Raw genomic sequence first — 24,604 nt, 5'->3', positions numbered from 1 at the left:
ATACACAGTCATTCCCTTCCTTTTTTTGTTATTCTCTCTAAGTTATTAAGACAAGAAAACGCAGCGTGTCTCGTTACAGAGAAAGTGGAAAGTCCTCTGTCCTGAAGACTTCCCCATCGCGGAAAACTTACTGACAAAATGCTGAAACCGGAGACTCCTTCCTTAAATGTTAAATAATTCACCATCGAAAGTATGGGTTGTTGTTTGTTAAATAACAGCCCACCTTCTGTAGGATTGGGATTAATGATGGGCTGTGTCTGTTTTTGATGCATAATCGTTTGAGAAGGCTACAAATGTTTAAGTACAAGACAAAGAGGTAATATTAATTACAATTACTACAGTTGTAATTATATATATATATATATATATATATATATATATATATATATATATATATATATATATATATATATATATATAATTTCAGCTTGGCCAGACTGGTTCAAGCTGAAAGGAAAGTTACAGTAACTCAAGTAATCACTCTTTAGTATAGTGGTGAATCTCAGAAAAGAATCTCAGAAAGCACAAAACGTCAAACCTTTAGGTGGATGGGCTACACCAGCAGATGATCACATCAGGTTCCACTCCTATCAGCCTAGAACAAGAAATCTGAGGTCACACTGGGTACAGACTCACCGAAACCTGGACAGCTGATGATTGAAAAAAAAAAACAAAAAAAAAAACCCTGCTCGTTTTCCAGTTTTCAACTTGTCCAGTTGTGATGAAGCTATGTCCAATGTAGCCTCAGATTCCTGTTCCTGGACGTAAGCATCCATTATTTGGATTCATTCATCTTCAGTAAGTGCTTTAGCTTGGTCAGGGTCACAGTGGTTTCGGGGACAGTCCCAGGAACACACGACCTCATGCACACTCACGCTCACAGATTTCTATAAATTTTTGATACATGATAAAAATATTCCTTAGTAATAGACTTGCAGACCTCTGATCTAAATCTAATGAAAAACAGTATGATGAGAGAATGCGCATTGTCCGACCAGATCAGGAGCGTTAGAGAGAAGAGAGAAGACTACAGTCTAACGAATGTGACATAGATGGATGAGCACAGTGTGCATTTATTCACACACACAAAGTCACCTGCCTGAGGGACGTGTGTATGTGGTCGAAATTGATAAAAATGTCTAAGCACTTTATTTAGGTGTACCTCTGTCCTGTAGTGCATATAACAATGATGCGCTCTGCCCATTTTATTTATTTTTCTCTTCAGTGGTCTTCGGGCAGTTTGCCTATTTCCAGACAGCTATGAATGACTCAGTCGAACTGTTTGATGGGCCAAATCACAATGCCAGGCTGCTGAGCTCCCTAGCTGGCTCTCATTCTGGTAAGTAATGGCTTTACCTTGTCCTCAACATTTGTTGTTGGTTTGGGTTTGCTTTGAAATGCACAAATCCTTTAAAGGTGGGGGAGGCGGGAGATGAAAAAAATGAGCTGACATATGCAGCCTTTGCACTAAGCAAGGAATACAATTAAGTGTGTGCAGTTTAGCAGGAAAGGGAGTCATGAAAGAGACTTAATGGCTATATTCGGGGAGGAAAAGATGGGCGCTGCGGGGGCACTGCTTAACCATGTCTTTTCTAATCATTTTAACTTATTTCCGACTTGACATGCTTTCTTATTGAACTGTGCAGTTGTCAGCAACTGATCCATCAAAGTCAACTCAGTGTGTTAGGTTTTATTTTGTTTGCTTTTGTTTTAGAATGATATAAACAAAATTACATTTGAAATTTGATAGTAGCATTTTTTTCTTTTAATCCATTGGTTTTTAGCTTATCATTTTTACACTCAGATCTGTTTGTTCTTGCAGTTTAAAAGGAATGTGTTTTAGGCACAGTACCACACAGTTTATTGTGGAGTTTGCCGTTAATGTCTGAAGGTAGTAGAATGCCTAGAAAGAAATTGCCCTTAATTCTGGATTCTTCCTAGGATTGATGAAGGCTATTGGACATAAACTATCTGTATGGCACTTTGATGCTTTCTTCTTTTTATGGTCTGCCGTGCAACAATATAATCCCTCAAAGATGTGCTGTAAATTCTGTCTCAGCCTTTGAGCCCAGCGGGCCAGAAATCCTGCCAGGCCTGTCTTTTCATGCTAGAGTCATTAACCCTGCAGGTTCCACTGAGCATGTTGCTCATCATTAGCATCACAGAAATTTCTTTTACTTTTTTTTTTTTTTTTAAAGACTTAACCGAAAACGATTTGTTTTTGGAATATTTTCAGGCACATCTAGGATCTAGTGAGTGGTTTGGCTAGGCTTTCAAGACTATAATTATTTATTTATTTTTGCATAGGGTGCAACTGTAGAAATGTATCTAAAAATGATGATGACAATTATAATGCTGTAATAATACAATAATGATGAATACTTCAGCACATTTTTTTTATCACATTATTGAATTGATATTTGTATGCCACAAGATGCATTTTATTTATTTATTTATTTATTTAATCCATCACTGACATTTGCAGGTCAGCAATTGTGACTCTTTGTAAAAGCAGTCATTTATCTTTTTCTTTTCTTTCTTTCTTTTTTTTTTAATCTCTTTGTGTGTGTGTGTGTGTGTGTGTGTGTGTGTGTGTGTGTGTGTGAAATTTCTGGTCCCTAAGAGCAAGGTTTAAAATACAGATTCCTTTTCAAGGAGGTCCATATGGTTTTATTTGTTATGAATGCAATATGTTAATTTTGCTACAGACATTTTTATAAATCACCAAATTGTAGCCAAATCGAAACAAGTACAGCTATGAGATAAGCTAAGTGATATGCTAGCTCAAACTGAGGGAGAACATTCATTATTATATTATTATTCAACTATAGACATTATTTCTTAAAAATCCACTACAAATCTGTAATGTATATTAATAATATTTATTTCTCTTTAAGAATAAAGTATCTGTCATTTAGTTGGTTGTTACTAGCCTCATGTGTCTGTATATTTAGTACTACTGTATCACAACAATGTCCATACTATTAGCATGGAACTAGCATAACATTGAAAATGCTGTAGTGGTAATCCATTATTGTAGCAGAAGTGATCTGACAACGTGAATGAAAGGTTTTCATAATTAAATATTTCTACATAGTAACGTTTTAGCTACGTTTTGAAGAGTAAAACATTAACATTGTACTCTGGCTTAGGAAACACTAAATACTACAAACTAAACGATTTGGGTATCTTAACGTGACATTAGGAGCAGCTGTGGATGAGGTGGTAGAGCGGGTTGTCCACTAATCGTAGGGTTGGTGGTTCGATTCCCGGCCCACATGACTCCGCATGCCTTGGGCAGGACACTGAACCCCAAGTTGCTCCCGATGGCAAGTTAGCGCCTTGCATGGCAGCTCTGCTACCATTGGTGTGTGTGTGTGTGTGTGTGTGTGAATGGGTGAAGTGCTGTATACATTATATAAGTAGATGAAGCATTGTGTAAAATAAAAATGTCTAATGATACAATGATGTGGCATTTGATTGTGTTTTGGAGATCCACTAAGGCAGTACCTAGACTGGAGATATGGTGAGGAAGCTACATTGGCTCACTGTTCATGGCTTGGGTTTTTATGCCCAGGAGGGAGACCAGTGTTTCCTTTGGCTATTAATCTGTAGACGTGAAAGCTCTACTTCTCCACATCTCTCTCCACTACCTTTCAGCATGTCCAGAAGGGACAGTTTGGTTATTAAGCCATCCGTCTTATATAGTAGCTCCATCTTATATAGTGACTCACTGTGGTTTATTACAGGACATTTACTGCCACGTGCCACTCTCAGGGAGTTAAATGTGATTATTTGGCATAACTCTGTATTGCAGGAGAGACCTTGCCTTTGGCCACTTCGAATCAGATCATGCTGAGGTTCACTGCCAAGAGTGGCCCTTCTGCCAGGGGATTCCATTTTGTTTACCAAGGTATGAACACCTTCATGTCTCATGAAAGGGATGGTCTTAAGGAATAAGGGTATAATCTGTTTGTGATGATTTGATTTTTAACACAGCATCCCTCCCTGGTATCCCATCTATTTCACCTAGGTTCTCTTTGAGATAAATGTCCCATTTTACTTTTACTAAACATGCTTTGAACAAAAATGTTTGCGTTTTATTATTATTTTTTTAATATTAGGGATGCAACTGAATTAAAATACATTATTTGGAATGAACACATGTAAATAGGAAGGGTTGGGGGGGGGGTCACAAGTAAGCCGTTGGATATGAAGCTCACAGGATAAATAAAGACCACATTCATTAACCTGAATGATGCATTTACCACATTCATTCCTTCGTATTTAGTAATTGGGTAATGGTGGTTTAAATTAGGCTGTTTTTATTTTGGGAACCACAACCAACTAAATTTGTTAAAATAATATAATATTGCAGGCAGGTACAAACAAAAATAAAGTAATGTGAAAGGGATAATTTTTTTTTTACCAAAGTTCCACGCACATATCTATAAAAATGAAAAGAAAGAAAAAAAAAACACTACAGATGAACAGATCTAGATTGTGTTATGCCCCTAATTTATTTTATCATTTGTTTATATATATATATATATATATATATATATATATATATATATATATATATATATATATATATATATATAATTTATTTATGTATTTTAAATTCATTCACTCACTAGTTAGTTAGCTAGCTAGCGTTTTGGTTTGTTTTTGTTTTTTAATCTACAGCATTATATATTTGCTTCAGTTTTATTAAAGGACATGAAAAATCATTTTAAAGAATAATATGCCCTAGATTACCTCCATCTCTTGTTTGTACTCATACCTGTGCACTCATCTGCCACCAGTATGACCCACATCCATAAAAAAAAAAAAAAAAGACTTTGTGTTTATTTCTGAAAATATGTTTTCCTATTGCTAATAATTAAGATGATTATACATGCTTGTCATGTTCATCAGTATGCCAGAGTCAGTCTAGGGTTCGTCCGGGGGAACCAGCAGATCAGCAGAACTGAGGCACAACTGACTCAAAAGAAAAAATCTGATATGATTTATAATGCAGTTGAAGGGGGGAATGATTCCTGAGTACCTTTTTAATGATTTTTTTTTTTTTTAAAGGTGATGAAGGCAGGGTCCACACTGACTTCAGCAGTACTTATATGAACATGTATATGTAAATGCCTGTTCTTGGCTGAGGGAGAACATGTCGATAAATTTTTGCCTCTGGTTTCAAAGAACTAATAAAGACAACGTATGATTCATGTAGTTTTTTTTTAAAGCTGGCTTTGTCAGCTGCTTCATAATTTTTTTTTTTTTTTTAAATGCTGATCTATTAAGGGATGTTTAATGGGCAGATTTCACTGCATGCATATTGTAGACCATAGCATGCTCAATTTGTCTCTCCTTTATTTTTTTTTAAAAAACACTTTTCACTGTTTTATGGCGCACACCATTGAACGGATCGCAGCATGCAAGATATGCTTTCTGACAGTGCAATTGGCACATGGAGGCAACTTGCTTGCGTGCATCCACATGTGTCATATGAAATTCAGGCAACATCAATGAACTCACATAGAGCTAAGATGCTCTTGTTAAGACTCCTCCAAAGTTTAAAATGACATCTATTCTAAGCATTCACAATGACTCCATTATGCGGTTTGGTATTTCTTATTACAATAACATGGCTCTGAAAAACACTGCAAAGAAAGGAGGCTTGCGTGTGCGGATGAGCCGCCTCTCGGCGCATCTGCTCCGTTTTGATTAGAAATCCATTTGCACCTGTCTAGCGGTTCCACGCACCAGTGATACGCAATGCAGTTCCATCCCCGAGCCCAGATACGGCAGGCGTATTGGTTCGGAATTCTCCGCCGGCTCCATTGTTCGATTTGAGTGCAGCCCGGGATACCTGCTGCAGGGATCCAAAGCCATTAAGTGCCACTCTGTTCCCAATGCGTTGGCACAATGGAACGACACCATCCCCAGTTGCATAGGTAAGCTTTGTCCTGATTTGTTGCTTTGTTTAGGCTTTATTCAGAATATATATTTTTTTAAACAGCAATTGAAAGGAGCTCAGCGTGAAGGGAATGCAGATGGAAAGTATGGAGAGGGGTTGGAACTTGTGGGATTGACATTTGCAGCCTGAACCATGGCCTAATTCGGAGTTATTTGCCCTTAAGTGAGTGACTTAACCCCCAAACCTCTAATGTGCTTTGGGAGAATTGAGTACGACTGACCTTGTGCCTTTTACCACTTCATCTGTGTGCCGGAATTCAAAGGCAACTGGGATATGCTAAATGAAGAACAAGTGGACTGTTTCTAAAAATGTCTTTTAAAGAAATTGTGGATGAAGGATCATAACCTTATAGAACAAACCCATAGACTTGAACAGGATTTAGACACAACTGTTGGACTTAAGTTTTTGGCTTAAGGGCAAAAAAAAAGCAGTATGTACTCGGATTTATCACGGCAGCCCCACTGGGTTCCTAAGCTTAGAGCCTTTCTTAAAATACAACGTAAAGTTCTGAGTCACTTCCACATAGCTCCAGGTCTCTATATTAGAGTTTCATTCAGGTGCTTCTGTCAGACTGTTCTGATCACATGATTTGGGGATTTTTCTTTTAGCTCTTGAACTGGTTTGAAGGAAGTTTTCCCAGTGGCACATTCTAGTAACTCATGAAATATGCATTGTTTGCTTAAGTTAATGAATTCTATAACACGTGCTATCTTCATGTTTATCAGAAAAAGAAAAAAAAATGATTGAGTGATTTTTTTTTTTCTTTCAGTAAAATACAAGCTCCCATAGAAAGACATTTTTGCATGGGTGGATGATATTTAAAGCAGGACCATAGTAAGCATAGTTCTAGCATCCTGTACGAAAAAAGAAGCGTGTCTCACTACACTGAGGTCTTTTCCTCCCACAGTTCCGTGCAGTGGGAATATGACAGAGAGGCGAGGCACTATCCTCTCCCCTGGCTTCCCCGAGCCCTATGGGAACAGCCTGAACTGTGTGTGGAGAATCAGCGTCACCGAAGGAGCCGGGATTCAGGCAAGTGAAGGAAATAAAATAAAAGTAAAAGGGAAGAAAAAAAAAAAGCACAGGAGCTCATCAAAAGCAATAAGCCAGAGCCGAAGACACAGCAGACTGGAACACATTTTGTCCGGTAACACATTTCACCCCACTGCAAGCAGGCTGAATTACGCCAGCTAATTTTAGAGGGTTTTTTTGGGGTGGGGGGGGGGGGTTGAGGCTTGGTGCCGTTGGCAGCACAGGAGATAGCATGTGAATATTATGCAATTGCACCGAGATTTAGCAGGATGAGAAAATGATGTGTAAGCTCATTCTGATGAATATTCAAATAGATCTAAAAGCAAAATATGCAGAACTGAAATTTGTTTGCTCCTAATCCTTTGTGAGGCATCTTTTTATACTAGCCCGTGTTATGAAATAAGAGGCTCTTATAATTAAAAAAACGTTGGTACATTTCATTAGCTCTTATTTGTCTGTATGGAAATGTAAACCCATTCATCCCGGGTGTCTCCCAGATCCAAGTCATGAGCTTTGCTACAGAGCATAACTGGGACTCCTTAGAGATCTACGATGGCGGCGATATGACCGCTCCAAAGCTCGGCAGTTTTTCAGGTGAGTAGATCCTTCATTAAGCACTTTTTTTTAGTCTTTTATTGCAATAGTCGGCCTATTAAGCCGACAGCAGTTCTGCCACTGCGGCTGCACATGGTGTCTCCATGGTGTGTCATTCGTCCAGGCTTATTATTTTTTTAATGTCACATTAAAACTCCAAGCCAATCTCTTCTCCCCATTTTATTCGCTTAAAATGGGGTGGTACTAAGGTTGAGAACAGGCCAAGGCCTTTTCTGTGCCATGACATGACAGATGAATGCCCTCATTTAGAAGTTGGACGAACAACAGTATCGGCTCTAGGGACCATTTGGGGTCCGACTGGCAACTCGTGGGGCTTTCTTGTCATCCCAATTAATTATAGCCACAGGATTCTCACAACTAAACATCTGTGTGCTTGTAATTGAAAGCCTGAATATTGTGAGTGTTGTGTAGGATGCTATTAGGGTATGTGTCACTAATTGTATTAATTATAGACATACATAGTATGGTTTAAATACTGTATTTTAATATGATCTTGGAAACAATATTCAGGAATGATGATGATTATTATTATTATTATTATAAAATCAAATATAGAACAGCCTAAATAAAACAATACAATACATATATGCATAATTAATGGGTTATTTATTTATAATGATTTATTAGTGGCTCCAGATTCATTGTAGTCATGTAAATATGCTAGCCTAGTACACTAGTGATGTGGGAAAACAGCCCTTACGACATATTTATATAAGGAAACCAAACAAAGAAAATAGGATAAGATGTATCGGATGTCATTAGTGTCAGATGACATTAATTTCATTATACATGCCTACAGTATGGTTTGAATATATTTACAGCTATGTATTACAGATATATTACATTTATTTAGTAAAGAACCTCAATTCTTCATGGCGTGGATTCCACAAGATGTTGGAAACATTCCTTTGAGATTCTGGTCCATGTTGACGATTGCAACATGCAATTCCTGCAGATTTTTCAGGTGCACTTTCATGCTGCTAATCTCCTTTTCCATCCCAATGGCTCATCGTCATGTTCATGAAACCGGCTTGAGACGATTTTGCTGTGACCTGGTGCATTATTATGTTGGAAGTAGCCATTAGATGATGGGTAAGTTGTGGTCATGAAGGGACGCACACGGTCAGCAACAATACTCAAAGAGACTGCGGCATTCAAGTCGTGATTGATTGGTATTAACAGGCTGAAAGTGTGCCAGGAAAACATTCCCCACACCATTACACCACCTCCACCAGCCTGCACTGCAGACACAAGGCAGATCGGGTCCATGGAGTCATGCTGTTGAAACCAAATTCTGACCCTACCATCAGTGTGCCTCAGCAGAAATCGAGATTCATCAGACCCGGCTACGTTTTATTTCAGTCTTCATCTGTCCAGTTGCAGTGAGCTTGTGCACACTGCAGCATCGGCTTTCTGTTCTTGTCTGACAGAAGTGGAACCCGACGTGGTCTTCTGCTGTTGTAGCCCTTCTGCCTCAATGTTCAATGTGTTGTGCATTCTGAGATGCTTTTCTGCTCACCACAATTATACAGAGTAGCCTTTCTTTCAGCAACCCCACCCCCCATTTCTGCTAGTTAATCTGAACATTACTTGGAGCTGCTGGCTCTTATCTGTATGATTTTATGCATTGCCCTTCTGCCACACGATTAGCTGATTAAATAATCGCAAAAAAATAATTGCACAATAACTACAGGTTTAATCTTTTTCCCAGTGTCCTCCCACTGGAGTGAATGTGGCTAGTCCTACAGCACCACTTTCAACATGTCTGTACTCAACTCGACAGCAGGACAGTAGCGAAAGGTCACCCGAGTGCCCTGCGGCACATTCTGACTGGCATGATCTCACTCTGACTCACGCACAGATCCCTTTGCCCTGCTCGTATTTCTCCCAGCACAGATGCTGAACACTGAGACCCCCTGCTTACTCACCAAACAACTTAGGAAAGTGGCCAGCAAATTCGCCCGACACATCCGTGTGATTGAAGAAGCTCAAAAAATGGATAATTTCCTCACATCTGGGACTCGGTGGTCCAAATTATACTGTCCCAGCGCCATTACAAGCATGGCAAACACATGGTATCAAGAGGCATTATGGATGAGGTTTTTGCGGCCAGATTAAAACACCTCACCTTTTATGTTCAGCTTTTGTCTATTCCACAAGCTTGCATGTCAAATCCAAATCCCATGTGGCTTATATTGTTAATTAAAATGTCAGGTATATTTTGCGTTTCTTTCTCCCATTCTTTTTTTTAATCATGCAGGACTAATTGATGTTCATCACTTACCAGTTCAATTACAGTAGTGCAAGGTCCACCCCCCCCCCCCCCCTTACTCTTAAGCAGTAAATTTTTTTTTTTCATTTTGACTCATACAATTTATATTTACTTAGAGTTTGGGACATGTAATTATATTAATGTATAACAAGCTGCCCCCTCCCCCCAATTAAAGCTAGAGGCTATATTAAAGGCACATTCCACAAAATCCATAATATATGGCTGTAATTCTTCACCATGAAGGCAGTTTGGAGGAATCGTGCCAATTTTGCTGAAAAATGAGCTAGCGATGAATTACCATGTCCCCATAGACTTCGTTCGAAATCTCACAGAACGCGTAATATTACTACAATCCATTATACATATAGGGTGTTCTTCATCATAGACCTTTATACTGAGATGTAATCTACATTTAAGTGCCAAAACTCGAAGTGCTGGGCCACTGCTGATTCACTATTAAACAATTTTCCAGCCACCTCTGATGATTCTCTCAAAAGCCTCAAGGTAAAGAATGGCAATAAATGATGTGCTTTATAAATGTGAATATTATTTAATGGAATTAGGTGCGGGATGTAGCGTGACGACTTAAAAATTGACAGCTCACAGCATTTCCGTTACATTTCCATTTAGTCGTTTGTCATTAGTCATTTGGCAGATGATCCAGAGGGACTTATAAAATGTGAAAATTGCCTCAAGTACCTAGTGAATCGGTAAAGATTCATAACCAGATAGTCTGAAGACTAATTCAAACCGTTTATCTATCAGTTGCTAACATGCTTGTTTTGTATAGTGTAATAGTGAAATAACAGTGTAATAGCAGTGTAGTCAGACAAACCTTCTAGTTTTGCCTTCACGCCAGCCATGTGACTGGAAACTGCTGCACATTGTCCTGAAGCTCTTCTACTGAGAAATATGTATAGCATGACACATTCATATGCATCTTAGAGAAAGGATACATATAAGCATATTTATATAAGCAGTATACATGCACAATATACATTTATACATGCAGTACAGTATACATTAGTGCATCAGGAAATAATGAAGCGTATACAGTACATTAACAGCCAGCTGAGTCTTATTTGAATAGCCGTTTATATCTTATTAACTCTGTTAATTATATTCATGACTTATGAGTATATGCCACATTCGACTAAAGCTCATAACATGGAATGTCCGACCTCCAACCAGGGAAAATCTAAACAGCCTCCTTAAATTGAAATTCCTACACAGAACTCTGAATTTGTAAATCAACAGTAAATTAATACCACTTCACTGTGTAGTATTTACTTTAGATCAGACAACATAGACACATAAGTTGGTTAAATCCATAACACTGACCACACAGCTGCTTGTTTTGAAAAAGAAAATATATCCTAAACTCGTGATCGCTAATGTTAGATGGATAGCTTGTTGCTAGCACGTAGCTCACCAGGAAGTATACGGCACATTGCGGCTTGAGACATACCAGATCGGTCACTTATGGGTCACTTACACATCACCTGAGCCATTACAGCCATCTTCCTTTTATATGGCATTTATTCTTAATTAAATACCCTGGTCTTATTTGTCTTAATTTCTGGATTTATGTTGGCTTGCATCCTTATTTTATTTATTTATTTTCCACGTTTTAATATTTTTTAATTGACGGCTTTAATACGAATCCACTGGGTTTTTACAAACATTTCATTAAACCTGCTTGCAATTGTAAAATGCATTAGCTATTTAAACTTGACAGCATTACCCATGTACGAGTGCACTAACTCATCACAATTTATATGACTTGAAGCTAATTAATTGAGGTTTACATTACTAGTCTTTTTTTTTTTTGCGGAAATTTACACACACACGTTTATATGAATGTACAGGATTTCCATCAACATTTCTTGTGTAAATACGCCTACTAACAGCTTACAAATACATCTATTCATATCCAGTTTGATTAATGAGGCCCAATATTCAAATTTTCACCTGTAGTTTGAAGCGTACAGTTAACAGCTAGTTATGGTTCGGATTATGTGTTAGCAGTGTCTCATACTGCAAAGTTACTTAAATAGTTTCATTTAAGTTACATTGTGTACAAAAAGACAGCATAAATTATCTTTATTAATACAGTGTATGTCTCAATATTAATAGAAAATATTAATACTTCACTATTACCATTATTAATGGCTATTAAAACATGACTCTATGGCTATTCATGTATAAGCTTCATTATTTCCTGATGTGCAAAGGATTAGTGCATGTTAGTTAGTATACATTAGTTATGTATTGATTTGTTGCTTATTTGTGGAACGTACAGTTACGGAATTATTTAATGCCGATAGGAAGGATCCTCCCCACCCATTACATGGAAGGACCACACACACACACACACACACACACACACACTAAATCTATGCATCACTAACCGAGATATTTCCTGTGAGAAATTTCTCTGTCGTTACAATTGCTGCTGGCAGCCAAAGTAATGCAGTGCCCTAAATGCACCATATTCAATCCCGCAAAATCTATTTAGGCCCATCACGCTCTCATCTGACAGGTCTAAGAATGCAGTAGATTGCTGTCTCGCTCATGGAAATGAAGATGTGCTGAATAGATAGACACTGGATGGAGCTCTATCGGGCCTGTCAAACCTCATCTAGAAATTATTAGTCAGGTCATTCAAGCGCAAAGGAGCGTTTTTCCTGCTTCAGTCATCAGTGTAATGCACTAGGACTAATACATGCCTACTACTGGCTCGAATAGCATGACTCAGGCTTTTATAGGCTGTGAACTGGACAAAAGGAAAGGCACAGTTTAGCCATTATTAAACTCTGTGATTACTAAACAGTTGGCAGATTATACTGTGGTTGAAGATATTAAAGTGAATGAGAAAAAGATATTCATATTCAGGGATAGAGAATTGCAGACTGAACACCACAAAATAGTAAACCCCCCCCCCCCCCCACTGTCTAATGTAATACAACGTAACATAAAAGTAAGAGACAATTAAAAAAAAATGTACAAACACTAATACGATGTTTTATAAATGAGAAGAACTGAAATAAAAATCTAATCGGAGTCAAGCTTATTGCCAATATACTGCTGCATGAATTGACCTTGTTGTAATTATCACATTAATCATTGCAAATTAAATTGAACAATATGGCTTCCGTCCTCATTATTTGTCAGCTTATAACGTAGCACGTGATCCAGCGCATGCTATTAGTTAGCATTTTATTTTTGAACAAAAAATGAATGAAGACACAAGCTACTCAATCGAGGTCATGAAATCGCAATGCGTGCACAATGTAGGCATTGTGCGTTTAATTTGCTACTTTGATCTGTCGAATGACTCAAATAATGCCATTGTTTTTGTTCATTTCAAGTTCAGTGCCTGTAACTGAAGTCTGTAGTTAAGTTTGGATACTGACGTGCACATTTTCAGGATTAAATCCTCCCTACAGATGCTTAACTGAACTATGAATATGGCCCGAGATGTTTAAGTGAGGACTGGCCAATTTCGGTATTTACCAAGTATTCCACAAAATCCACAAAAGAACATCAGAGGGAAACGTAGCTTGGTGAGACTGATAGTAATAATTACTCGTTTAATCTGAAGCAGTACTGAATTCTGTCTCTTTAAAAAAGAAAGAAAGAAAAAAAGCTACTGGGTCATATAATGAATTATAAAACGAGTGCCCTGCGTGCACTAAGCAGTAATGTCACAAACACACAAAAGCCTCCATCTTACTTCACAATTCTAATTACACTAACTTATGTACAATATAATTCACTGTATTCTGGGGCCCTGTTAAATAATTATTTAATTACATTGAGTACATTGGCAACAGAATCCTGGCTGTATCCTGTTATTTAAAAAAATGTGAGGCCACTCAAAGCAGAAAAGACTCCTCTTGAAACAAGATTATTTCATGGCCTTGGTAGGCCAGTGTCAAACCTCAATTACTAGAGCCTGTCAAAAATATTTTTCTCTTTTTCTTTTTTTCCTTTCAGTCTCTTTCAACCTTTTGTTGTTGTTGTTGTTTGAATGACCTCCAAACAGAGTTTCACTTCATGTGGTAAGATGGTAAGAACAGTCACCAACCTACGTCTGCTCTCTTGAACCATCGTCCTCCCTTCAGCTTTTAGCTAATTCCAGTCATCCTTGGGCTGAACAAAAGAGAATGCTTTTGCCATTCATGCTGCTTTTGAAGTGTTTTTACGCGTTTTCTCTCTTTACCATGTTTCAGGTACAACAGCGCCAGCCTTGTTAAACAGCACGTCTAACCAGCTCTACTTACACTTCCATACTGATATCAGCGTCGTTGCTGCTGGATTTCACCTGGAGTACAAAAGTGAGTAAAGAACTTGTTATGCTTGGCAGCCTGTTCCCCTGTCTGACCTTGGAGTGGTTCAGTGCAAATTAACATTTTATTTATCGTACTCAGCCATGCACACAACTTTTGCATTCACACGCCCACATGCACATAGAAAAACACTTTTGAACAGGAACACAACTCTAAACAAGGGTAAAACAGGGTAAAAGACTCCACCACTTCTTTTCCTAAAAGGCTGCTGTTATGCTTAAAAATTTTGCCTACCACAATCTGGCACTTTTATTTTTTTTAAATCAATATGTCTTTTATTCTTCTTCTTATTAAGGATGCATATTTTTAATCAAATGTTAACATTTTCACAGGATGAAACTTACATTAGCAGCTATAGCAGTCATTTCAGCCCCCTTTTTCTGTTATATTAATTTTTTGTTTTATTAAAATAAAAATAAAAACACTGCTTATGATACCAAGAATCTGGAAGTCCTGAAGACTTTCCTGTGGTGGAAAACATACTCTTACAAACCACTGACAATGGAGAATGAGTCCATAAATGTTATATACAGTAACCTTTTTCTAACAGAAAATGCCACCGTATCAAGGAGTAGTCCCTCTGAGTTAATTGTTGCTATGGATACAGTCACGTATTTACAATGAGTGCATTAATATAGACCATTTGAATTCGAGCTGGAATTACAACTGTCCGTGCCAACACAACACCTTTCTGACCAATCAGATTAGCAAATTGGTATAAACTGGATTCATTGATAATGAATAGTAAAAGAAAAAGTCTCGTTTTCCTTACAGCGTTTTGGATTGTACACTCCGAATGTGGTAATACGTTCATTATGATACAAATTACATGGCCAATTAAAGACTTTTTTTTTTTCCACTACCTACCTATGTATTCCATTAAATAGGGGCGCGTGGTTTAAATTCTACACTTGGGTGTTCACAAGCCCAGACAGATTAGTTTATTGGCGCTCCCTGAAAAGAGGATATTGGTTTGGGACGTTTGTGTGGCAGCACGATTAAGAGCTATAATTACACTCTTGTTCATATTTATTTTATGACCAGATACAGACCCAACATCCTGTAAGGATGTGTTTAAACTATATGTTTAGAATCTAGTGAAATTATACGCTGGAAGTGCTGAACTGTGAAAACGTGATCTGATGTTATTGCTAAGAGCTTGATTGTTCTTGTGCCCAGTATCGCACCTACAGCTTTATTACTATTACGTTCCTCTGGATGCTTTGAATAAAGTTGCAATGAAAAAAAGAACCTCCCAGCTCCAGGGTCTTCGGTTCAATCCTAACTTCTGTGACTATCTGTGGGTTTTCCATGTCTCCACGGGTTTCCACCATCTTCATCGGTTTCCTGGTAGGTGGATTGGCTACTCTAATTTGCCCCTAGATGCATGGGTGTATATTTGTGTTGCCCGGCAAAGGACTGGCAACCCGTCTATGGTGTATTCCCGAGATATACTCCTTGAACCCTGTTCAGAATGAAGCAGTTGTTAATGATGTATAAATGATGAATATATGCAGAGAATCTGGATTTCTTGATAAGGGTAATGTTCCATGCCCTTTTCTAACATGTCAAACAATTTATTACTCAATATAGAAAAAAAATGGTCTACAGAGCAAGTTTTGGATGACTTTAAATACGGGTGACATTTATGTGGTAAGCATTGTAATGGAAGTAATTTCCTCTTGGGGTGTAAATTTCTGATGCTGGAATTTTTGTATTCGGAGAAGTGGTTCGGACCAATACTCGGATTCAGATAGCATCAGGGTTCCGCTGTCTTGGTGGAAATGGATGTGTGTGTATGCGTGTCCATGTGTTTAGAGCATGGCTTTTCATCTGCCCAGCACTGATATAAACCACCTCACCTAATTCACTTCCCCACATCTCCTCATTTGTCTGTTTCTATCCACAGTCCCCCCACTGACACGGTCCAATTTGTCTGCATCTCTGCCTGCATCCATTTAGAGAGCTGCTCAGTAGCTAGTGCTAGGCGATGTAACACAAAATGATGCTCCCTTAAAAAGAGCATTAAGCACTTCCCTTATCTTAATGCATGCCATCATGCTTATCAGGTTGCTGCAAAAAAATAGTGCCGGAATTTTTTTTTTGGTTCCCTGAGCTTCCCTGCCCGCTCTCTCTCTCTTCTACAAAATCACAGTAAATCAGTGAACTCTAAATACATCTCAGAGTTATGGCACACTCCATCAACATGTAGTCCAATTAGGGCCGCCGCCAGTGTAATGGTCCATAGAAGTACAATAATAACAATCAGCTCTGGTGGAGTAAAGGCTCAGTTGAGAATCTGAGCACAGACTGAAATGTCAGTTCTGAATTAGTGACGGTAATGCGCATTATGATTCCCGGCATGGGGCAACTCAGTCACTTATTCAAGAGACGGACACACCTTGTCAATCATTTGATTGCGTATACTAAGATGTGTGAGATCAATGTGGCTGCCATTATGAAGGATAAAAAATGGAACAAGCGTAATCAAATGCAATGTAGAGCATTTGCAAACGAAATGGTCTGTTTTCTCTCGTCTTATTCTAAAAGCACCTTAAAGCTGACGTCTTTTGCATGTTATATATATAAATAATATATATTGTGCAAAACTTTTAGGGACATGCAAAGATGCCTTCAAAATAATTAAATTAAATATTTCTACATTTGGAAAAAAAAATGAAACAAAATCGATATTTGGTGTGACAAAAAAAATTACATAGTAGTCTCCGGTACAATTTGTTTAGTTTTATAAGGAAATGAGCTGTAAGTTCCAGCCACAGTTCTTCTGGAGACTTTGATTGTCACACTTGCTTCTTATTTTTGCAGCAAAACCCAGCAGCTTTCGTTGTGTTTTTTTATGCAATATGCTCCTTTCTTTATTGACATACAAACATGATTCTGCAACATTTAATTTTGTGCTAATAAACTAATGTTTGGGAATCTAAAATGTTTTTGTACTGACTCCATAATGTAGAAGTCATGGGGGAAAAAAGTCTACAACAAAGTTTGTACTAAAAAAATAGGGTGCCTAGAACTTTTGCACAAAACTAAAACTTATATATAAAACAAGCAACCACCCAAAGGGATTAATAACAATAAAAACTTAATAGAAATGCAATAACTGATATAATGGTGGGAGCGATTTCCCCTTCTGTAGCAAAGTTGAAAGTTAATGGACCCCTTGGCTTTCCTACCTGGACCCCTAGCAGTTCCTGGATCCCATTATGAACCACTAGGCTACACTTACTCCTACATTAGATGGACAGAATTGAATTTAGCCAGTCCAGTTACTTCCTGTTTGTATTAAAATCTTCTCTCCGGCCCATTTTCACATTTCACAAAATTTCATAACAATTTTGGAACGTTGGAATTAAATCTACACTTCAAAGCTTCAAAATCTGGCATTTAACATTAATACTGGATCTTTTCGCTCAAGTTGCCTCTTATGAATACGGTATATGTGCAGAGTAGTTGTGAGGTGATGTTTAGCTGTCTGTTTTATTAGGTTGTTTTGGTTTTTTTTGGTAGGGAGTGATGTGCAGTGTTTTGTACAGTATGTCTTTTTGTGTTTAGCTGTAGGCCTGACCGCATGTCCGGAGCCAGTTGTGCCGGCCAATGGCATTAAGAGTGGAGATCGGTACATGGTGAACGAGGTGGTGTCGTTCAGCTGCGAGCCAGGATACGTACTACAAGTAAGGCGCATTGCACACTCTAGTTTCCCTAATCTTAACCTCAGGAACCAAAAGGAAACTATTATAATTTGAAATAAAAGCATTTTTTTTCTCAGAAAAATACAGTTCCTAATGGGGACCAGCTAAATGCCCCAACAAATTGAAAACTGTCACATATTCCTATAATTCATTCTCCACAAGAAAAAATTTTAATGGCCTGTCCAGACTTCCATATAATTTGCATCAACCAGTCAGTCAGTGACTTGCTGATCGTGGCTGTACTAATCAAGTACTTGGAATAATTATGATTAGTAATTCTGACACACATCACTTTATCTTGGGTTTTCAAAGACGCATATAATGAACAGGGCCCAGGCCTGATTCTGAGGTAAAGAGTGGAACAAAAGGAAGGTTTCTTGACACCCCAGTAGTTGTACATTCATTAAGTCATGTGCAAACATATTCTGCTTTAATGAGTGGTGAAAAAACAGTATTCTCTTGTACCCATCATTTGATAGTCTTGACAGTATGTTTAACTTTTTCTTAGGGTCATTCCCATATCACATGTATGCCAGGCACTGTACGACGCTGGAACTACCCACCTCCGCTGTGTATTGGTATGACCACCCCACTAAACGTGCTGCATTGCTTATCATAACTCAGGCATATATTTTTGCACTCAGTTGAAAAATATCACAAAAAGCTTATGCTTGTCTTTTATTGTTGTTCTGGAAACCAGCCAAGTGTGGTGGGACACTTAACGATGTGAGTAATGTGATCCTGAGCCCCGGTTTCCCCGGAAACTACCCTGGCAACTTGGACTGTACATGGAGGATCCTCCTGCCCATTGGATATGGTGAGCAAACTAACTTAAGCCTAAATCTAAACCAAATCCCTAAACACATCCATTAACTAAACCTGACTCTAAATTAAATCCTAACTTTAACCATCAAATCTTAAATAGATCAGTGAACATTAGATATTAAGAATCACCTGGAAAGCTGACCTAGCTTGGAGATTGCGAGAAAGCTAATGATCGTAGTGGCTCCAAATTTGTTAGTTCAGGATGGAGTACAAAATAAAGTATACGTAGTTTTACACTCATTGGTTCCCTATATATTCAAGGTGTATTTACTTGCTAAAAACAGGCCCAGTGTTAAGGCCCTGACTTACTAACGTGTATAAAATATGTGCAAACTTGATAATGCGTGAAAAAAAAAAATTGCCTAAGCTGGTTTACTAACAGGGTTTATAGAGGAAAACTGAATTTCGCAAAATTGCACTTCTTGTCCATTTCTAAATAAAGGTGCAAAATACAGTGTCAAACACAAAATATTAATTTACCACTACTGTATGATTTACTAGATCTGAAATTTATGACTGAAGGGCAGGTATTCAATTTGCAGAAGCCATTTCCAACAGTTAAAAGTAAAATGATGCCACCAAAATAATGATTATACATTTTCCTTGTTAAATAATATACTTTTTTCCTCCTTAAAAACCTGTTTACCGTTGGACTGAAATTCTGTGAGCATCCTGCAGACGAAAACAGTAGAAATAATGTATTTAAACAAGCATATTAATATAAACCTGTGATTTGTCTTGCACCATTACTTTCATAGTCATGCTGTTATAGAAAATGAATCAAAACCTTGTTACCAAACAGAATTCAACAGCATCCTGGTATAAAGTTGGTTTTATATTTGATATTCATCATGCCATCATGCTTCCGATACACAACATTTTTTTTTTTACATACATATTGTATTTTGAATTGTGTAATCAATCTCACGTGCAAAGTAGAGGTTGAAAACAATATGTAAATGAGACGATTTGCGTGTGATATGAATGCAAAATAGGTGTACACGTTAGTGTGTCTTCTGTGAATTAAACGTTCACAGGTGCTATTTAAATTCTGTTTGCGTTGGCGGTTCGAACATGTGGCGAATCTAATATGAACTCAACTTTATGTCGGTAATATTGTCATAATTACAAGAAAATGTTTTGAATATTTTGAGGGCCTAAATGTCTATTCTGGCTTTCTCTCAGAAGAGAAGGGAATTAGAGAAACACACAAATGCACAATTAAACTAAAACCAGCAGTATGTGCAGAGTCAGGCTGAATTAATGTCCTATTAAAATTCTGTAATTCCTTTCAATAGTTAATAGACAGATAGCTGCAGGTGCAGGGTTTCTGGTTTTAACAATGCCAATTTAGTAAACATAAAAAGGCTAAGGAATTCTCAGAAACACGAGGCCGGCAAACGGTTAGGCGATCAGCAAACTGGCAAAAGACTAGACAAGAATGAATCAGGAAGCATGAAGCAAGCCATGGTCAAAACACTGATCACAGTGTAACAATGATAGCAATGCCCTCCATACCTGAGAGGTGAATTGCGGTCCTCAGTCAGACACAGTGTCCTTCTACTAAAGGGTACTAACGTTTGAAAACATGCTATGACAAGTTCTGCCGTTTCAAATGCTGTGGGTAGAGCAGGAAGTAGAATGAGCCAGAGGGACTGTGAAAAGCAGTCTATCACTACTAATATGGAGGTTTGGCCTTGAAAGAAGGGCGGATCTGTGATAAAGTATACCGTGATAAGGGACCATGGGTATTGCAGGACTGGTACAGGTAAGTGCAGCTGGGAGAGTATGTGGAACCTTTACAGGTAGATTAAGTTACAAAAAGATGACACAATTTCTGAAGTAGCACATCATGTCTGCGCAAACAACAGGAGGGGAACCCGATGAGGTCTTCTGCTGTTGTTGCTCATCCACCTCAAAGCCAGAGATGGAAACTCAAGCCAGTGACTTGGATTCGAGTCGCACTTAAGTCACCAAAAAAAAAAAAAAAAAAATTCTCTTGCGACTTGACTTGGACTCGTGGAACAGCTGACTCGAGACTTGACTTGGACTTGAAGACAGAGATTCATGAAAAACACAAGTCATTTTGGTTTGGCATCCCTGATTACGTTCTCGCTGTACTACCCTACATGACGGCATCAAACACCACATGTTTCTATTCATTCCTCATTTATTCATTTCCTATCAGTATGTCCCACATCCCACAACTTGAGATGATGTGCCTCATTTTGAATGGAATTAAAAAGTTTGAACAGACTAAGTGTAGAAGCGGGGGCATGCTACAGCGCCGGATTGTGACTGGAGGGCGGAGCCGGAGAAGATGAGTAGTAATGATTGCACGCCTGCGGGGAATTATAGTAATGAATGTGACGTGTTCCAGTGATCTGAGGTGGGAAAGATGGGTGCCTCGAAAGGCAGAGAGCGCCAACCAGCCCAGAGCCGTATGTGCGTGTGTCTATAAAATAAAACCACTGAAAAGTGAAAGATTAAGTTGTTCGAAGCCTGCATACAGCTTCCTCATTCCCTACCCAAATCTGGGAAAATGTTACACTAAGGGTTTCTTTTTTGGTCATGTTTCTACAATAATATTTCAGTAAGTTATAAACTGAAATAGACGGAAAACACCAATTGCGTCGCTGACGAAGCAATCGGTTGTGAAGAAAGTATTGAAGCCTGTCATCAAAGGACTGTTAGCTTTCACTCAAACTGGCCACACATGAGGTCAAGCCATAGAAATGGTTTTTCCATCCATCCATCCATCTTCTATACCGCTTTATCCTTTTCAGGGTCATGGGGAACCTGGAACCTATCCCAGGGAGCATCGGGCACAAGGCGGGGTACACCCTGGACAGGGTGCCAGTCCATCGCAGGGCACAATGACATACACATTCGCACACCCATTCATACACTACGGACAATTTGGACATACCAATCCGCCTACCATGCATGTCTTTGGACTGGGGGAGGAAACCAGAGTACCCGGAGGAAACCCCCACAGCACGGGGAGAACATGTAAACTCCGCACACACACGGCCACGGCGGGAATCGAACCCCCGACCCTGGAGGTGTGAGGCGAACGTGCTAACCACTAAGCCACCGTGTGCCAGAAATGGTTTTTATCCCACTTAATTTTTTTATGCAGTAATGTTTCTCATTGTGTCTTTTTTTTTAATACAAAATACATAAATATAAATAAATATAAATGGACTGAATGTGCATGTTTCTTATTCATTTAGATAGACATTAAAATGGTAGGCCTTTGGGTGTCGAGAATGTGTCCCACATTTTCCCACACAAACTTACTACATGTTCCACATTTGTTCCGTTTGCATGTGGTCACCCTACTCCAAAGGGCACTTTGAAGGGAGAGTAAAGAAGCTCGTCATACTGTAAGATTGCTTCAAACAGAATTCCCATTAAAATGACTTCAAAACTGAGTTCCGAGTGACCATTATTTTTGACCACCACACCTTTTAGCCCTCCAAAGCTCTCACAGTGGATGGTAAAGTGAAAGAACTTTTGCTAAAAATACAACCAAGACTTGAGACTTGACTTGGACCTCAAGGACTTGTGAACATGTCTGCCACTAGCAGAATTACTGCTCACCGAATGTTTTTTCTTCTTCTGTGTAATCTCTAAAGACTATTGCGTGCAAAATATCCCATGCGTGCAAAATATCCCCCACCCCCCATCCTTTTGTTGTGCCAATCTTCTCACTTAATAAGGATGTGATTAATGAGCAAAGCAGGTTGTGTGAATCTTCCTGCAAATGTTAATGTAAGTGAAAAGCAGTTGGAACGTTGCTGCACTCGGTGTTTTTCAGCCAAAGTATACTTTCTGACCAGGCATTTGTCCATTTGTATAGTGCCTTAATCTGCTTGCTTCCACACCATGCAGGAGCACACATCCAGTTCCTGAACTTCACGACCGAAGATAACCACGACTTCCTGGAAGTGCATAATGGACCCCAGCACAGCAGCACCCTGATTGGCCAGTATAGCGGCAGTGAGCTTCCTGCTCCTCTCCTGAGCACAACTCATGAAACGGTCATCCACTTCTACAGCGACCACTCGCAGAATCGCCAGGGCTTCAGGCTCACGTACCAAGGTGAGCTGTATTATTCAGTTCATCGTTCCTGACTGTATTAATCCCTTACTGGACCCAATATTTTGCCTCTAAAGGCTTGGGTGCTGCCGTATGATTGGGAAAGCTGGCTGGTGGATGGTGATTGGCAGGCGATTAAATGGGGGAAATGGAGAAAAATCTTTAAAGGGGAAAAAAAAATCAATAAGTGCACATGAATGTTCTTAACCACTGCAGCTACTTGCAGAATATCCATGGTTTGGAGCTTACTTACTAAGTTCCCCCTCACGCACCGGGTTTTTCATGTCTGACTGGATAAATTGTTTTTGCCTCCAAAAAGCTTGTGTGCATTCTAGGGAATGACAGGGTATCACAGCACCCCTCTGATCATGAGAAGCATCTACAGTGTTTGTTGTTGTGTCTGGTGGAAGGGCTGCAGGTGCGGGGCATGAGAGATTTATTTTGTTCCGGGAAAAACACATTTTCAAATCAATATGTGGATATGGACATCGTGTTTGATTCTCACGTGATAAAAACTTGATAAAAAAAAATAACCCACTATTGTCCTCATCGCCCACTTGTATGCCAGATAGCTTCTGCGCCTCCTCTTATATCTCCATTTCCTTTCTCCCCCAGTGGAGGTTCAAGAGTTGAACTCGTCCGTGTTGAAGATGAATGATTTGTAAGCCTTCGGTGTCTGTTTGCCTGGGGAAGAAATCAATTACGTGTTTTTGATATCCTAGGATCTCACTGAAGTCTGTAAAATAGATGATCGTTCATAATAGATGATAATGAACAAACTGAATATGAAATATCTTAAACTAGGAATGATTATGCGCAATTCTGCTGAACTTATGTAACCATACTACCAAATGCCTGTACCATATGTCTCTATGAAAATGAGTAATAGACTTTCCTGTTGTTGTTGTTGCTGTTGTTGTTTTTCAGCCTATCAGTTACAAAATTGTCAAGATCCATATCCATTCCATAATGGATATATAATCCACAGTGACTTCAGTGCAGGGCAATCCATAACATTTGAGTGCTATCCTGGATATGTTCTAGTTGGTTATCCAGTGTTGACGTGCCAGCATGGAACCAACCGTAAATGGAATCATCCATTTCCACGTTGTGAAGGTAAGTGACAAACTCCTAATAATGTTTATCAGTGCTCAGATTCCCAGATACTTTTTTTTTTTTTTTTTACAATCTTCCTTGCTTAATCTGCTCTCTGAAGAGATTCAGAGGCAAATGTAGGTTTACATTTTCTTCAAGTTTGCAGTAGAATAATTTTGCGGATTTTCTCTTACCATTCCGCATCCCAAAAGGCCTTTTAATGAAGCTCTTTAACTGAAGTGTTGCTGCTTTCTGTTATACTGGTACAGCATAACAAGGACTGTCCCCCCCCCCCCCCCCCCCAAAGCTGCCTTTTAAATTAAGCACCTTGAAGACCGATCCAGTAGAGACCAAGGCTATAGAGACCTGCTTTAAATTGCAGCCTTGATGATCAATCAGAGTAGTGCAGTGTGAAAGCCGTCTGGCCAGTAATCAGTCAAAAGCACTACCCGTTTTCCTTTTCTTATGTCTGTCTCTGAACACCAGACATCACCGCTTTCCGTCCTCTGTGGCACTGTTTGCACTATCTTTCTCTTTCTCCCTATCTTCCACTTTGTGGAACACCCTCCCCCCCCTTTTCTCCAGTCCTCTAATAATCCGAACAGAAGGCCATGGTCCCCCGCCT

General features: G+C 38.9%; 1 protein-coding gene across 1 annotated transcript in view; it reads left to right on the top strand.

Moving 5' to 3' along the window:
• Window positions 1–24,604, top strand: part of LOC128605044 (CUB and sushi domain-containing protein 1-like) — a 180,029-nt gene that overhangs the window by 107,218 nt on the left and 48,207 nt on the right. The window contains exons 31-41 of the mRNA XM_053620155.1: window positions 1,226–1,339; window positions 3,818–3,913; window positions 5,748–5,951; window positions 6,882–7,030; window positions 7,504–7,600; window positions 14,129–14,233; window positions 17,819–17,937; window positions 18,464–18,533; window positions 18,656–18,772; window positions 22,678–22,887; window positions 23,812–24,000. Of these exons, the coding sequence (XP_053476130.1) occupies window positions 1,226–1,339; window positions 3,818–3,913; window positions 5,748–5,951; window positions 6,882–7,030; window positions 7,504–7,600; window positions 14,129–14,233; window positions 17,819–17,937; window positions 18,464–18,533; window positions 18,656–18,772; window positions 22,678–22,887; window positions 23,812–24,000 (1,470 nt within the window). The remainder of the gene's footprint in view (window positions 1–1,225; window positions 1,340–3,817; window positions 3,914–5,747; window positions 5,952–6,881; window positions 7,031–7,503; window positions 7,601–14,128; window positions 14,234–17,818; window positions 17,938–18,463; window positions 18,534–18,655; window positions 18,773–22,677; window positions 22,888–23,811; window positions 24,001–24,604) is intronic.

This window comes from Ictalurus furcatus, chromosome 3 (assembly GCF_023375685.1).
Source record: "Ictalurus furcatus strain D&B chromosome 3, Billie_1.0, whole genome shotgun sequence".
In the NCBI taxonomy this organism is placed as follows: Eukaryota; Metazoa; Chordata; class Actinopteri; order Siluriformes; family Ictaluridae; genus Ictalurus; species Ictalurus furcatus.
The sequence above is the reverse complement of the archived record's forward strand: the minus strand, read 5'-3'. Positions and strand labels throughout refer to the sequence as shown.